Source organism: Lentinula edodes (genome assembly GCF_021015755.1).
Source record: "Lentinula edodes strain Le(Bin) 0899 ss11 chromosome Unknown C8R40scaffold_18, whole genome shotgun sequence".
Classification (NCBI taxonomy): domain Eukaryota; kingdom Fungi; phylum Basidiomycota; class Agaricomycetes; order Agaricales; family Omphalotaceae; genus Lentinula; species Lentinula edodes.
Window position 1 is genome coordinate 100,516 of NW_025764324.1, and position 16,226 is coordinate 116,741.

The window sequence follows — 16,226 nt, forward strand, 5'->3', positions numbered from 1 at the left end:
TACCAGATCCGAAACTACGTTCCTGATAATGACATGAAAAACCCATGAGACTCTGAAGATGCGGTCAACATATCTGGCATAAATCCTAAGCAGGTAGATCCCCAGATTTAAACACCGGTCGAAGCGACCACTAGGAAAACGGAAGTATGAGGATCCTTACTAATTGGCAGTATTGGTCCAACTCGAGGGCACAAATCACTTCCGCCCACACTTTCCCATTGCTTCTGCCCTGCTTTTCTTGGGGAAAGACGCCCCTCGCCACGCTCGAAGCCCACAGCAACAAATCTAAACATATACCTTCATAGAACGTCCAACAGGCGCACTATCTGGTTCCGAAGTACCCCGCAGCAAATGTAATCGAGTCAGTTGACATCCTCTTGGTGTCTCTACACCACCGCGAAGGTCCTACCATAGCCTAACCATCCGAGGTCTCCTTCCAATGTCACCGGCTCAACCGTCTGTTTCGATTCGGCTATTATGTAGTTTCCCACACCGGTTTCCGCTAATCCGAGCTCGTCACTTCGATTAACGCAGGCAATGAATTTCGAAAAGGCAAACATAGTACAAAGCTCGGTGCCAAGCATCCGTGACACTAGCACGTGTCCTTGAATACATATTTTAAAAGTAGGATACTGTAAGATGTGGATTCTAGCACTTCACCTGAAGTCAAAAAATGTTCATGTACATGTATGGGGTCGTCTTGGGTAAGTAGTTGAATCGAAGACAAAGATTGATTTTCAATGCCCTTGGCACTATCCACGGCTCGGTCTTGACCTGATACCTATCATTCTGTATCCTAGCCTGCCTCATACTCTCACAAATTCAGAGCCCGGGTCCAAATCTCAGCTTCGGGGCTTGGTTCTCAACTTCCTCCTGAGATCCGTCGCTATTTGCGGAATGAATGTCTTCCGCGAGATACTTGTATGCGGGGAGAACTGGAGCAAGGGATATTTCCCCAACTCCCCCAATGGCGGCATATACTGTGTTGTATCCATACGCTCGACCTAAGTTCGCTATTGCTTCCTTATCCCTCGGCACTAACGCCCATCATGACCTTCCTACCAAAATTCGGGTGGCATCAAACTTGGGCTACGATGGCATTGAGATCTTCATACCAGACTTCGAAGGTTTCGTCAATCAAGTTAGAGAGGGAAAGCATACCGAACTCTTTACCGAGCCTATACCAACCTCTTCTTCCACTGAGCTAGATCTTGCGTGCGCAGCGGCGGTTTACAACCTCTGCAACTCTTTTGGCCTAGAAATTCCTTTATACCAACCCTTGAGGAACTTTGAAAATTTCCGCTCCCAAGGACACATCGATACCAGCCTTGCAGAGGCGGAGCGATGGCTTAGGATCATGCCCGCGATGAAGTGTGACTTGCTTCTGGTATGCTCCAATTACATACCTCCACCGTCTCCCATAGGTGAAAAGTATACGATGGATATGTACATCGACGCCCAGGTTGATGCGTTTCGCCAGCTTGGTGCATTAGCAGAGAAGTACGGCGTACGCATTGGCTACGAGCCACTGAGCTGGGGAACGGTTATCGACAACTGGATGCAAGTTTGGGAGATAGTGGAACGCGTTGACCTGGAGAACGTCGGTGTTCTTCTTGATTCGTTCAATACACTGTATGTAGGCCTCTGATATTCCAAACTTTTTGTCCGTTCAATTTTTTCTTCAGTGGAAACCAATATGCTGATCCAGGCCAAGCATCTACGATATGCAAGGGCCAGACACTTGCAGCTATGCTCTTCAATCTCGAAGAATTAGCAATATCGATCCCGGTAGAAAAAATATTTTTCTACCAGGTCGCTGACGCGGTCCGTCCAGCAGAGATATGCTACGATGACGATGATACGCCTCGACGTATGAAATGGAGCCGCGCATGTAGGGTGTTTCCATGCGAACCTCAAACTCCATGTCCCATGGAAGATACTACCTCTGACCCCGAGAACCCACCTTCAGGGTACTTGGGATTTTTACCAGTAACACAGATGACTTCTCTGTTACATCGAATGGGATATCGAGGCTGGTGGTCGCTGGAAGTCTTCAACACTTCATTACAAGAGAGCGACAATGGATGCCCAGAGCGCCACGGTAGTCGTGGAATAAACGGTTTAAACATCCTCTGGGACGTTGTGCAAACTGACATGCAGTCTCGGAGTTTGGACATCGAATTGGAGACGTTTTTCGACAGAAAAAGAGCCACCTCTAGTCCTACGTTGTCGACCCCACCACTTTCTACTGGCAGTGATGCGAGTGACTCGTTTACACCGTCGAGTGACAACGAGTTTGAGCTCGACTTGCCAGAAGCACTCCACAGAATCGGCGGCTGCGGAAGACCAACCTTAGCCATTGATATTGAGGGACTGAAGACAAAGGACACCTAGTAGGGAATCAGTCAAGCCAAGTTAAACATTTATATCATCACTTACTACTCTGTACTAAATTACGACGATACGCATACCAGTTTCCACCAATGTCGAGAATCAGGATGTATACATAGGCCAGAAGCAACAGGTTCGGTAAGACTGGTTGCAGGAGCAATCCAACATGATCAGATACAAAGTTTCCGAGTCAACAAGCGGGCTATAACACGCGAATTTGAGTTTCATAATTACATGATCGTACAGTTTCGGTGTTTAAGGTCTAAACACCAGCACCAGCACCTCTCCACCATTTGACCACCCCATCCTCACCACCGGATACAAAGGCACCTACCGAGCCGACGGCGGGAGCTCGTGGGCGCCATGATACTGACCAAACTTCACCGGTGTCTTGCACTGTTGACACTGCTGCACGAGCAGCAATATCCCACACTTTGATCGATTTATCGGCAGATCTGGGTAATATCAGAGGAATTTACGTTGAGAGGAAAAGGAGTAAAAGGAGGATGAAGAAAGGAAGCACAAAACGGAAAAAGATGTCAAATTATTGTTGATTACCTCAAAAACTAGAATGTCTACTCACCCAGACAGGCCGAACCGACTATCCGGAGAGATATCTGCGCATAGTACCCAAGAAGAATGTCCGCTGAAAGTTGCGACAGCTCCTCCACTGTTTCCTGATGATACACGGACATCATACAATATTAGACGTTTGTCTTCGGATGCGCTCAGGAGAAGCTGTGTCATGAATAGTGAGTTCGTGGAGGTAGCCGTTCGGCGAGAGAATATCGACATACGTTGCCATCGGGAGACCAGGCTACAGAGCGCACAGACATTGCGTGAGAGGTATATGTGTTTGCGAAGGTATTCGATTCGACGTCGAGGATGAACACATGTCCAATCTCCGAGGACAGTGCGACGCGTTTTCCGTCCGGGCTCTAGTAGACGTGAAGATCGCTCAGTAACTACAGAGCACGGATATAAACAAACTCGTACATATGAACAGCACATTCCAAACTTATTCCTTCCTGAAAAGACAGTCGAGACTTTTTTGCCAAAATTTTCGGGTTCCGCAGAACGTATAGTGATATTGCCATGTCCTCCTGCAGATGCATAAGTCGATCCGGAAGGACTTAGAGAGACAGACCAAGCTAGTAACACGGTATTCAGAGGTTTCAGTTGTAACCCAAGGAATCGACAAACTCACCAGCCTCTGCATTTCCCGCCCCTTCTTCCCTCATGAAGCTCTCAAAAGTACCTTCCCTCTTCCCAGTTTCGAGATTCCACATAGACGTCAGACCTTCTAGACTGTTGTACAACGCGCGACGGCCATCTGGGGATACTGAGAGCGATACCAAGCCGAGAGTATGAGGAGAAGGAACTTGATAATCTGTTGATGAATTTGGAGGTCGATATGGCTCTCCTGAAGATGAAGCCCACTGTTTGATAGATCCATCGGCTGATATGGATACTACATTGTCATTTTTCGTCCAAGAAACGCCCCAGACGGCATCGGTATGCGCTACAGATTGGTATTTAGTTTAGATCGAAGTTGAACTGAACGGAAAATTCGCCTTCGGAACAGTCGTGAGCATGCAAGAACGCGAGGCTCTACAATCCAGTGTAAGGAGGTTGTGATTCTTTTACAAGAAAAAGCCAGAATTTTACCCACCATGATGGCAATAGAAAGCCTAGAAAAGAAACGCGTCAAGTGTGTATCGCGTTCTGCGATTGTTTCGGTCACAAGCTCAAGTTTTCTGCTTTTACGTGCTGATTACGCAGTACAGAACTCAAGATCCTAGTTAGTACTGTACTAGTGTGGGTATAATATGGTATTAATGCATGTAGCAATGAAGTGCTAAACTCGTCGAGGTCGAAGATACAGCAAACAACCTGGAAATATCAAGCATCCTTGGAGAAAAGGTGTACGTCCTCTCGTCAACCATACGTCGCACAGATGGTCCAGGACAAAGTAGCTGAGGGCTTTCCCAGGTTTGTCGGTCCTTTCAACGCTTACGGATCCAGGAATTCCTTTGCACCTGGCGTTTTCAGAGGATGAAAGCAGATCTACAATTCCCGTCTGCAAAAGAACGAGCAATACTTTTTGGCCCGGAGAACAACCGTCAAGAAACCCACGTCCCGCGTCGAAAACCTCTGCGGTTCCTCCTAGAAGCTCGACAGCCAAAATCAGTGCAAGTGATTTGCTCTTTGCGTATAGTAAGGTTGCATACTCAGGCCTCAGGACCGAGGACTCCGCTAAGAGTCGTGGAGAGGCAAAGGATTCAGCCTGTAGAATTACGGGGATATTGACGGAACGGATTGACGTTCCATCTGTAAGACAGACTATGTCTGAGAAAGAATTGCCTTTCAACTATTACAACCGGCCCCCATTTTGAGAGGACGTCAACTGGAGGACGAAGGCTTCGAAAAGCTCCTGGTTCTAGTGCACATCGTGATTCGATTCTGGATACAAATCACGCCTAGCGGGTGTGTTCAGATGAGGACGGAGGTCTTCAATGGTAGTAAAAGTTTGAACGCACATAGAAAGTTCCAAAATATCACCCTAGTAGCTTCCAGCGCAGAAAGTCCGGATACTTGCCATACGCGACGACGCTATTTGATAGTGCACTTGTAGGCACTTGTCTGACTAGCAACTTGCGCTCTGATAACAAAGAGTCGCCGTTCTGGCAAACTGATCTGATTCTCGTGGGATCGAACTACCTACAGCCTTGGTGAACGTCGCTGGAAGCTCCCGGAGCATTGAGCGATTTGATTGGCGGTAGCGGATAGGGAAGTGGATCCCAGGTGGATCCCAGCGTCATCAGGGACAATAATTCCATGCAGTATACATACATATTCACCCGGATTCTTGAAAAACTTCGACAAGCTGTTCCGAACGTCCATCTTCGTTCGACGTATGACAAGTTGCTGACAGGTTGTTTTGTGAAGAGAAAAATTTTCCAAATTAGCGCCCGAGGGAATTACTCTACGATAAGCCGCTGAGGCAACAATATTTAGTCGCGCGTAAGTAGTCTAAGTGAACATTATATTGTTCATTGTCAAGCTCCTAGACTCGAACCAGTCACTGCGACGTTTGATGAAAATCGATCAAAGTGCCGCGAACGTCTCTTCAATCGACATTCATTGAACGAGACCGGGCCGAGCTAAGCCGAATGGTTCGAGTCTACAATTAGCTCCCTGGATAATCAAAGTGCAATTCTTGGATCCCTTGCCTTGGCCCTCTGAACAGCTCTGAACGTCCAGCATCATTTCAAGTCGTTCATGTTCGAGACGTTCGAAAATGAGACTGGCCTCGTTCAGGCAGGCCTTCTATTAAAGTCTCTCGTCAAGGACATGATCGTCGGGTCTGCACTGGCTGATACTTACTGACTGGGGGACAGACGTCACTTTGAAGCAGGGTCTCGCATTCCCGCCATTGTTGACAATGTCAAATTTCCTCGACGATTTGCTGTTCGTCTTCTGACACGACAATTCCTTGATGATATTGATTTAGATTCCTGGTATAATCCCCTTCCCGAATAAACGGATGTTCCAGCATTTCCCAATGAACTCGACCAGCGGCTTTCTGTGGTTTTCGCGACATGAGTCCGCGTAATTCCCTTAGCGCTGTTGGAATGGCATTATTGTTTTTTGCTGATGATCGTTCTTTGTAGTCGGGATATCTGGACGCGGTTCAACGAGCGAACGCAGAGCGAACGCATGTCGAGATTTGTTACAAATGTAGTGGTTGCATTACTATTAGTCATTGTCATGGTCCTCATTGTTCTGAGTACGAAACTACTGTGTATGACATGGACATGTTTGTTTCCTTTAGGCGTGTTAACGGACCGGGCTAAACTTTTTCGAAGGACCCCTCGGACAACCCCCCTGCCAACAACGTTTACTCCCTCTTCTTCGGCATTTCTAGAACTCGAGTTTGGAGCACCCCTCCTACACGCAGCACAGAAGGGTCTACTCCTCCTTAATTTCAAAATCATCATGCTGACGGATTCGTGCTCCCCTCCGAGCTGCCCTCACCTCCTGTAAAATGTGTGCATTCACGTTTCATCCAGGCCGCCCAATGCCGATTCTAATTAAGAGAAGCTCTTCCCCATTCACTTAATTCTTCCGGTTTCCACAGGGTTCCCATCCAGACTCATGTCATTTGCCACTGACACAGGAAATACAAGCCGATGTGCGGTAGGAATTGCCCTCTGATTACATGTAGCTTACCATTCGAGTTTTAAACGACTCACTTTCCAGAATTTTTAGTTGCAGTTCACAGCTCATTTGGACTCTGTACTCTGACCATGGACACACCTGGAGCGCACCAAACCTTGGTAAAATCTATGTAGAATATGACTAGCATAGTCTCCCTCCGAAACCAAGGACAACCACTCCTGGGATTTTCCACCGGCCAGAGGAATTTATCCGCAGGGTGATCATGCGGTGATCATTGACCTTTCTCTAAATTTTGGCTCTTCATTGCGGTCTATAATCACCTTTGTGGTTTTTTTTTGCCACAGCCTTAGTAACAACATGATCCTGACACGTCCTGGTCACACAACCCTATAAAACTGGGTCTCAATCTGGTCGAATAGCTATCTACCCAAGACCACATTGGAAGAAAAGTCCTGTTTCTGCCCAGCACTATGAAGTTGTCATCGGCGTTCCTTCTTTTTGCACTTTCCATCACCGCATGGGGTCAAGACACTTCGTCCTTCACGGAAGCTACACCCAGCTCTAGCTCTGCCTTGGTCACGACCGAATCAGCGTATGTACTCAAGGGTTTTTTTTTTGCGAAAATTATCGATTGAGGCTGATGGTATGTGTATGATAGATCTTCGAGTGTGCAAACCACCTCGTCCTTTTTCTCTGAAAGCACTAGTATCTCTAGCTTTCTCCCGACATCTTCCAGCGCGTCCTCGATCAACGGCAGCTCATCTTCTGCCATTCTGTCCACTACCGAGTCTGTGGTTAACGGTACCACATCTGCCACTGCTATTCTGAACAGCACTAGCACTGGTACCTTCGTATCCGCCACCAATACGCCGACCTCGGGCTTGAATGCGTCTTCGGCTGGGACCGGAAGTTCCGCTAACGAAACGGGTGCTACTTCTGCTGCTTCGACATCTGGTAACGGGGCGAACATGGCTCAGGCCCCGATGATGATGATTGTGGCCGTCGGTGGATTGATTGCTGCTGGGGTTGCCGGGATTAATTAGTGGGAATCTCACCTTTTCAGTGAGCCATGGGCGCGTATGGTGTATGTAGCAGATGTTTCTTCCTGGACTTTCAATAATATACATAATTGCCATGCTATTCAGTTATTAGGGTGAACCACTTAAGAATGAACATGCCCTCATATAACTCCTGTACCTCGGCAGCGGGTGGAACAGCCTCTGAAAAGTCATTAGTACTTCGCAAACCCGCGCACAAATCATCAAACCTTGGTTGGATCTTGACACGATATATTTTTCCGTTTGGCTACTTTAGCAACCATGTTGTTGGTGTGTATGTACAGTGGCATGTTGGCAACACTGTAATGTGAATTGCTAAGCTGATTACTGAAGGCGGAATCGACAACTTCACGATAAGCCTAGTCTGAGTCTCAGTAGATCCGCTATCAACAAAATCCATATCGATGGAGCAGACAGATATCAAACGGCACTGCAGAATGACATAGCCACCCAGCTGCCTCTACATACAATCACGACAAACATCGACTGGTCCGACACCCATCAAGATCGTATAAATTCACATGCAAATCTCCTCGGCCAAGAGATCACTTCAACTTCACTCTTCAGAGACTTGTGGCAGCGATGACGCCTACAGAAAGATGTCAACAAAATTGAAAAGAATGCAGCAGGTCACTTACCTTTTGAGCACCACCTTTCTTCTTCGGGTTCTTTTTCAACTGCGCTTGAGTCACCACTGAATTCTCCACCGTTAAAAGAGATGCTCCGGTGGAAGATCGTAAGTACCCGTCGATAATTCCATTTTCGTTTTGAACAATCTTCCCTTTTATGTGGCGAGTAACTGCGGATATACCGTCAACAGCGAAGAAGATGCCAGAGTCTGCGAGGGAGTGCGGATTCGCAGGATAGTTCTCCCAAGTTAATCCTGTCGGAACATAAACCGGCGTATATTGAAGTATTTTTCCATTTCCAAGTTTCAGTAACTTCAAAATGGACTCCTGAACCATTAGGTTCTGATCAGGATCATTGTTGTCTGCAATGCCTGGATTGAAGGAGATCACTGGCTTGTCGTCTCTGACGTTCAACGGGAACGCGGAAGGGTTCTGAAGATTTGCAAAAAAAATCCATAAGTCAGCATAAGTAGCATCAGCATTGAGTATGTACAGACAGCGAGAGGTACCGCTGATGTACAAACAGCGCACAAAAGGCCCACAATGAAGATCATGGAGGTTTTGGAGATGGAGCCAGAAGCTGCCAGAAGCGATTTTCGTGATGAAGAACATAGTATTAGAAGTAGGTTTGTGACGGATGGGGGCGATGTAGCGGGATGAGCAGAAAGTAGATGTATGTATGTGAGCTTTTTTTTGACCAGCAAAGACCGACCAGCGGTTGTAAATGGAAGCAGGGGAAGGGATGAACTAGGATGAAGGATTACGTTTTACAGACATGTTAAATTTTAAAAGTTTGATGAGTGCCTGGTCTGGGGTTAGGTTTCAGGTTGCTGACCGACTGAGCTAACGCACTCGAGTGCGTTAGGTTTTATAAGGTTTTATGCCAATATTCTGACGCCATTCACTACAGACTACAGTGCACTATGATCGTGTTTTTGTCATGGACTCGGGTAAGGTTGCGGAATATGGTATAGTGAATGCTACCACAAAGTGAATGTTAGAGCTAGATATTTACTATTACAGCCCAACTCAAAGTTTCAAACATGGGAAAACTATGTAGGCTACATTGTTAGACTCGACAGGTATAGTCGGCATTTGCGGAGCGCCCTGGGGACATTGTAATTCACTCTGTCATCTTGAAGAGGGGAAAGAATGGTTTCACGGACAAGAGGACTCGGAGAGGATGTCTTTCAGAATCTTCCCTTCTGAGGAAAACATTCCTGTGCTTAAGCTGAATTCGAAGCCAACGAATAAAAAATCCAGATAACAAAACTTATGTGGAACTCTTTAATACTTTACAGTACCTTCTGGATCTTTTTTTTCTTGATTCAGGCTATACATCACATCGTGAATTTATTCCGTAGACGGCTTGGAATAGTAGCCTGCCACTGCGTAGGTTTCCTGTTTTTTTTTGAGCATAGTAACATTGGATAATTACTAGTACGAGACTTTTGGCTCTGAGAATCATACAGTTCATTATCATTGCACCTCGACCACCAACACCGGCGGTACTGTGATAGCGTCTAATATCATGGCTCAAAACACATCCATTAAATTATTCACGAGGAGTACAAGGAAGAAGATTCTATAGAGGAGACAGAAACAATTTCTACCATCAACATCTGCTCCAATACGGTCCACAGCTGCATTCAACATCGGTATTCATCTCCATTTAGTTTCTTACTAAATTCTTTACCTTTGTCATTCAGCATTGTTATGCATGCTCAGATTTGCACTGTCGTACAGTCTCGTATAGTTAGTCGTTCATCGATAACCATGAGGCACTTACTCAACGGGTTCTTCCGAAGCCATGAGCGCTGAGAAGGCCGAGGGTTTTACTCCTCCGATTTAGTTTTGAAATGTTTTCTGGCTGCATCCGCTTTGTCATACGTTACACAGCACTCTCCGCATTGTAATTGCCAATACACCTGTTCATACTTTGCTCTTGGTGGCAAGACCATATTTGAGCAAGGGGTTTCGCAGAACAAAAAAAGACAGATATTAGTCGCTTTGACATCTGACATCCGAATCCGCGTGGAGCTCGGATAAGTATAGGCGCGTCGATGTAAGTACGGGCGCCTGATCACTGTAGTGATAGCAGGTATACTGTTTTGTAGCCATAGCAGAGCCATGATCAGCGGAGCTGAACAACAATTTGTGTTTCTTGTTGAAGCTTAAAATGATAGTCAACTGCGAAGTATAAAAAGGACAACATTACTAACCCTTTTGCACTTTTAACTTGAATACGCAGGGTCAAAAATCAGCATGGCTAGCAGAGAGGAACGAAATTACAGAAATACAGAGGCAGTTCTTGCTTCTCTTCCCAACATCGAGACTGCACGACTGGGACTTGTCTGCCTGGAGTTGAATAAGGCAAGTATCATGTAGAGGCTTTGAACCAGCTACAGGCATATGCTGACTAGAGGCCTCTCTGTTAATAGCAACTTGGGTTGTGCTATCCCAATGCTCCTTGGGCAGTTGACCCAGACAAGGGCGGTTTGTATTATCTGAATGTTGCAACTCTGCCACTCGACGCTGCTGTCAAAGTCCAATTTTTTTTGAGGGCTATCAGCAGCCCAACGAGGTGCTTGCGGTCCAACCAAATGGAGATTCTTGTACGATGCGATGAACGTGAACTCAACAAGTATGACCTTCCGTTTCTTTCGCATACGACGTTGATCAATTGCATTTCAAACGTCGATGCAGAATTTTGCGAAGTATCGTCACATTTCTAGAGAGAATTGGGACCAGGCATCTTGATGCAAAGATCGAGAGCCAGGCAAAAGAGTTGTGCAATCAGCTTGCACAACTGTTCAAGGTTGAGTTGAAGGTATGCGAGTAATGCTACAAGCATCTACAAACCGAGCTGACCCGCGTTTACCTAGAGCTTTTCAATCAATGATAATGCCTTGGAAATGTTCCGCTAGAACATTTGCAGACGAGCCCTACCATGAGCCCTTCGAGTTGCAATCGCTCGGGATTCCATATCTATGAGTACCTAGGAGTGCCTATCATTCCCTATCATTCTTTCGATCACCGTCTCCATCACTCACCGAAAAGCATCAAAGCTTGTATCATACTTTGTAATGTAGGCAAGCGAATGCAGGATGTCGATGATTGTTGAAAGCGCTAAGCCGCGACCACTTAACTTCGTTATTAGCGCCTTCCCACGCGCCTTGAAAGGAAATCTCAGACGGGTTAACTGTCGACCGATGTGAACTTTTCGCTTGCCTTCCAACGAGCAACATCGAGACTCTTTCGCTCAGGCGCCTCTCTACACTAATTTTGGCTTCGATTATTCAACAAAATTTGTATGGAAGGATCCTCGATAGGATAAAATCAAAAAGTGAGTAAATCGTGATATGCTGCTATCTCATGCATTACCATACATAGTAGCACCTACCTAGCAATTTTTGTTTTATTCAAACAGCTTCATGGCGCTTATTATCTTGAATCCACAGTTGATTTATGAATATAACCACACCGGATTCGTATCTGGATGACGCGAAGAACAAGAAACGAAGACCTGGACGCCCGAAAGGCACTGGAAAGAAAGTTAAGGAAAGAATAGTCTCTCATAAGAGGCCTGTGGGCCGACCTCGCAGGGATGGACTTCCTTCTGGGTCGGTGAGTATCCGGCCCAAACGAGTTGTCATCCAACTCGACGATGACTGGGGAAAATCTTTGCAAAACGAACCAGATTCATTCCTGTCCTCGCTCGTCGTCGCACTTTCCGTATTACCGCCTCCTGTATCGTCAGGTCCAACCGCAGAAGAAGCCTTTAAATCTCATCTCAATTCACTTGCTCCAACGTCGTCACATAATCAGCATCTGCCAACGCTTTATTCTATTCTCAAAACGTTTTGGCTGCCCACTTCGCCCGCGTATTTCTCGCTGACAGCATCAGCATCGGCACGAACCTTGTCTGACCATCGTTTCTTCTATTGGGATCCCCAACCACTTCTATTCAATGGGATATCATGTCCATCATGCTCCTCTTCGTTGCACAACGAGGGCCGAATTAAACGTGGTCCTTTGAAGATTTACGACGTAGAGCGACCTTTCTACATAATTGGCGCAGAGTATGTTTGTAAAAACGAAGGGAAGAGTTTTGCTTCAACTGATCCCTCTATCCTTCGTGCACTTCCGGCAAAACTCAGAGACGAGCTTCCTGTCAGACTTGTACACGTCAATGATGTTGGAAGCGACGAGAATATTTGGTGCTGGAAGCCTGCAGGCGTCAGCAAGACTTTATGGAATCTAGTATTAGGGTGTGTGAGGGGTGGATTAAAGAAAGATATGGTCATCAAACTTATCAGAGATGCTCAGAAGGGTATTCATCAGATGGTGGAGCCTTCGAAATCCTCCAATTCCAATGAGGGTTTCACGGATGCGTATAGTGATGCCTGGACTGCAAACATTGCCACTGCCGATGAAAACGATACTCAGCGGCCAGATCCGCCGACCGAGTCGTTCAGCTCATATATTCAAACGTCTACCGTATCTTACCCTTCCACATCCATTCGATTCAAGCCTTATGAGTACGGTCCAGTTGGTGGTACTACTCAAACCCTATCGTCTAATGGGTCAGAGAGTACCCTCTTGCATAATACTGCGCCTCCTGTTCAGAGTTTATCTCGATCTCACTCGGTTTCGAGTTCGATCGTTAGCAGCTCTGCGATAGCTGATCCTGGTCATAACGAACAGCTGCAAACCCCCGCGTTGTTGTCGTCGTCTAGGCCATCACCATTATCTACCACTATTTCTCCCGTTCCAACGCATTCTGCTGTTGATGTACCCCCTACGTCGTCCTCTTCGTCCTCGTCCCCTCCCTCCACGGTACCACGGCCCACTAACACCTATCCTCGTGTACAGCAGCCGCTTCTTTCGTCCTCGTCAAACTCTCTGAATACGTTCAGTAAACATGTCTTCGATTACCATCCCGCGCACTATGCCTTGCACGATCAACAGCAACAGGGGCAACAACAAATCCTGCATACGCAGCCCCAATCGCATTTGCATATTCATAATCCGTACCAACAGACCCATACAAATTTAGCTTCTGCCGCTCATGCACCCGGGCCTCGCAACGAGCCTATGACCGCGAGTTTGGCCAACACACCTCATATTCATCCCCGAAACGGGGTAGATGGACATCCTTCGATCACTGGCCCTTCCAGCTCGCCGCAATCCAACTTACCAGGTGTGCCGACCTTTCAGCATATCTCTGGTACCTCTTCTGGGCCGCCTCTCTCTTCCACCCCAACCCCCGTCTCAGCTACAACGACGTCCTCAGCGGATGGGACCCGTCAACCTCGCCAACGTAATCCCCGACATTGTTCAAAATGTGGCTCGACTACCTGCAAAGGTAAAGGCGGAAGGTCGTATTGTACTAATGCATGCAAGGATTGTGGGAGGTTTGAATGTCGCGGCAGGAATTCAAGAAGGCCAGAAAAGAACTGTGAGGATGGGTGGACCTAGTGAGATCATGAAGTAAATTTTGATTTGGATATTAAACCTAAGGTCTTTACGGTATTCACATACGCATTATACTTTATATAACTCTTTCTTCTAGTATGTAATATATCCATCGCACAATGCCTCTAGTACCAGTACTTTAATCAAAGATATGAGCAATCCTTTGACCCATTTTATCTTCAGCCAAATCGACGAACACGCCATGGTACTGTACAGCTGATTCCCAATCTAAGATTTATATGCTTTCAACATAGATTAGGGATAAGAAGTGTTCGTAAGTACATACCTGGTCCCCACTTGACAGTCCAAATCCAACGGCAGACTTCCCTCAACATCGCACGGTACATCATAATTGCCATCTGGCCCAAAAGCCACAAATGACCAGGTTCGACCATAAGCATATCTTCATGCCACGCTGATGTCGTCCCGACGATGTGAGCGCACCCATGTTGTAGAAAAGTCCGACAGTTGTTCGTTATACGATTGTATTCCCCGAAGCATGCGATAGCTTCATCAAATATGTGGACTATATCTTCATGACTGTTGTTGGTCCATCCGGATACAAAGAGGTGGTAGCGGGGTGAAGTATTAGCTCCGTCGATCTCATTATCGTGGCAGGGCCGATGTGAAAAATATGGTCTAAAACCGGTGGCACGATCCAGCCTCAGCTCATATTTGTTGGTCGACGTATAAAGAACGAAATGCCCACATAGTTTGAAGACTGGAATTGATACTAGGAGAGGCTCTCCGTACCTATATTGATAAGATATGAGATCGGTACATAGACAGGACCAACAGGACAGGAAGTCACCTCTCCGCGTTCTGGCGCATGATTGCTCGCTCATAATAGTTCCAACGACAGCGCATGTAAGTTGAATACTCGTGGTACCCCAGAAGCAGTATGGAAGAGATGAGCGATATAAGTTTGAACTTCAGTTGCTGTTCGCCCTTGGGGTGAAGCAGGATAGTGACTAGGATGATTATACTATTTCCCCAAGCCGTGAAGACCAGGATGTTGAACAAGATGCATGCAGTCCGACATAGCTTTGTGATATTGTCGACAGGTCTTTATGTTCGCCATTGATCTCAGCTGACATGACTCTAGAAACTTTTTTTAAAAGGTGGACGACTTACCGGAGGGGGGGAAATTGGTCCGAACGCGTCCAATAAACGAAACCAAGATATCCAGATACTGAAAAGATACTTCCGATGAACAGGGCATAGCCCCATAGGCCGACCCATTGACTCGCCAATGACGACCATTGATAGGCCCATGGTAAAGGCACTAGAAACATGAATGCGACTATACAGATACTTGGTGCATAGTTAATAAGTCGTCCACGAAAAGATTCTCGTGGATATTCCGGGGTCAAAGGATCCAAATGTTCCATCGATGGAGGAGGGGATGGTGAATAACGCCAATGATGAGCATGGCAGGGTGAACGTGTCGCAATTTAAATTAGCTCAGCATGTTTGTTCCTTCCTCGAGCTTACGTAACCTTCTCCGGACAGACATACAGTTAACAGCATCTAACGCGTCGAAACCTGCTTCTATATTTATATCCATCTCCTTCTTGGCTCTCTAACTGAACCTGGACCAAGCTGCACCAAAGATGCACGAGAAAATCCACAATCCCAACAACGATCCACCTTTCTCAGCTATTAGTAGCAGGAAAGATCAAAGGACTGTTGATTTCCCAAAGCAGCGGTTTCTACTTGGTCAAAGTATCCCAATGGATGAGACGACCAAAATCTACGATTTTCTCTGTCGCGAACTCTACGTTCCTAGGCTGAACGATATTCACAAACATCTCTGGATTGCAGGCTGGGGCGAGAGTATACACCCCTTACATTGGCATCTTATGGTTAAACGGAATATCGTCATTGCGGAAGATCCAGATATGCATCTCGTCTGCACAGACCGAGTTGTTTTCGTGAAACCTTTGCCCGTATGTTTACTAGATTATGACAACTACCTCCAGCACATCTCGAATCACGAATGCCTTTCTTTGGCTGCACGAGGCTTTCTTCGCTCTTATGCCCGGTTGGTCGTGCATGAAAGCGACTTTTTGCTCGCTCAGCAACACAATCTACTTCCCCGAGACATGGAATGGATTGAGTGGAGTATCCTTGCTAAGGAGCTGCTGGAGATATCCACTGCGAGCGTCAACAAGCGTTATAGATACGGAGAACTGCGATTATCGAGGCTCAACTTGATCTATCGTATTTGGCGTGGTCGATTGATGTACTTTCGGTTGCATCGAAGCTACACTGCATATTTTTCCGATCAGTACAAAAGCTCACTGTTGTTGTTCGCGTATACGACTGTGGTGCACACCGCGCTACAGACCATGCTCAATGTTGGGGGATCTTCGCTGAGTGTACAGCTGTTATATCAGTTGTCGTTCTGGTTCGGAGCACTGACGATTGGATCAGTGGTGGCTTCGGTGCTGTTTCTAGGTGTATATCTATTGGTGATCTTATTGTA

At 46.5% G+C, this 16,226-nt stretch overlaps 8 protein-coding genes across 8 annotated transcripts; 5 read left to right on the forward strand and 3 right to left on the reverse strand.

Annotated features, from left to right (window-relative positions):
• Positions 1–967: 967 nt before the first annotated feature.
• C8R40DRAFT_1045998 (xylose isomerase-like protein) lies at positions 968–2,394 on the forward strand (the record flags this gene model as incomplete). The annotated part of the gene is made up of 3 exons (XM_046224345.1): positions 968–1,632; positions 1,686–1,924; positions 1,970–2,394. 3 exons carry the CDS (start codon positions 968–970, stop codon positions 2,392–2,394), a joined length of 1,329 nt encoding a protein of 442 aa, XP_046086147.1.
• A 259-nt stretch (positions 2,395–2,653) lies between these two features.
• On the reverse strand, positions 2,654–4,066 carry C8R40DRAFT_1160761 (WD repeat-containing protein 61; the record flags this gene model as incomplete). The annotated part of the gene is made up of 7 exons (XM_046230053.1): positions 2,654–2,846; positions 2,975–3,129; positions 3,189–3,329; positions 3,388–3,542; positions 3,599–3,913; positions 3,966–4,002; positions 4,064–4,066. The coding sequence occupies 7 exons, from the start codon at positions 4,064–4,066 to the stop codon at positions 2,654–2,656; spliced, it is 999 nt and encodes a 332-aa protein (XP_046086148.1).
• Positions 4,067–7,043: 2,977 nt separating this feature from the next.
• Positions 7,044–7,616, forward strand: C8R40DRAFT_1170682 (uncharacterized protein; the record flags this gene model as incomplete). Its single annotated transcript, XM_046231577.1, has 2 exons — positions 7,044–7,165; positions 7,232–7,616. 2 exons carry the CDS (start codon positions 7,044–7,046, stop codon positions 7,614–7,616), a joined length of 507 nt encoding a protein of 168 aa, XP_046086149.1.
• A 571-nt stretch (positions 7,617–8,187) lies between these two features.
• On the reverse strand, positions 8,188–8,814 carry C8R40DRAFT_1170683 (uncharacterized protein; the record flags this gene model as incomplete). Its single annotated transcript, XM_046231578.1, has 3 exons — positions 8,188–8,220; positions 8,270–8,692; positions 8,758–8,814. 3 exons carry the CDS (start codon positions 8,812–8,814, stop codon positions 8,188–8,190), a joined length of 513 nt encoding a protein of 170 aa, XP_046086150.1.
• A 1,711-nt stretch (positions 8,815–10,525) lies between these two features.
• Positions 10,526–11,187, forward strand: C8R40DRAFT_1170684 (uncharacterized protein; the record flags this gene model as incomplete). Its single annotated transcript, XM_046231579.1, has 4 exons — positions 10,526–10,612; positions 10,702–10,904; positions 10,967–11,090; positions 11,146–11,187. 4 exons carry the CDS (start codon positions 10,526–10,528, stop codon positions 11,185–11,187), a joined length of 456 nt encoding a protein of 151 aa, XP_046086151.1.
• A 287-nt stretch (positions 11,188–11,474) lies between these two features.
• Positions 11,475–13,811, forward strand: C8R40DRAFT_212436 (uncharacterized protein). The gene is made up of 3 exons (XM_046234361.1): positions 11,475–11,606; positions 11,722–12,342; positions 12,421–13,811. The coding sequence occupies exons 2-3, from the start codon at positions 11,729–11,731 to the stop codon at positions 13,739–13,741; spliced, it is 1,935 nt and encodes a 644-aa protein (XP_046086152.1). The 5' UTR covers positions 11,475–11,606; positions 11,722–11,728; the 3' UTR covers positions 13,742–13,811.
• Positions 13,812–14,782: 971 nt separating this feature from the next.
• On the reverse strand, positions 14,783–15,177 carry C8R40DRAFT_1104700 (uncharacterized protein). Its single transcript, XM_046228075.1, has one exon. The coding sequence runs from the start codon at positions 15,127–15,129 to the stop codon at positions 14,869–14,871; it is 261 nt and encodes an 86-aa protein (XP_046086153.1). The 5' UTR covers positions 15,130–15,177; the 3' UTR covers positions 14,783–14,868.
• Positions 15,178–15,462: 285 nt separating this feature from the next.
• On the forward strand, positions 15,463–16,224 carry C8R40DRAFT_1011041 (uncharacterized protein; the record flags this gene model as incomplete). The annotated part of the gene is made up of 1 exon (XM_046222855.1): positions 15,463–16,224. A coding segment is annotated over one exon (762 nt), but the record flags the coding sequence as incomplete, so codon positions are not given.
• Between the last annotated feature and the right edge of the window lie 2 nt (positions 16,225–16,226).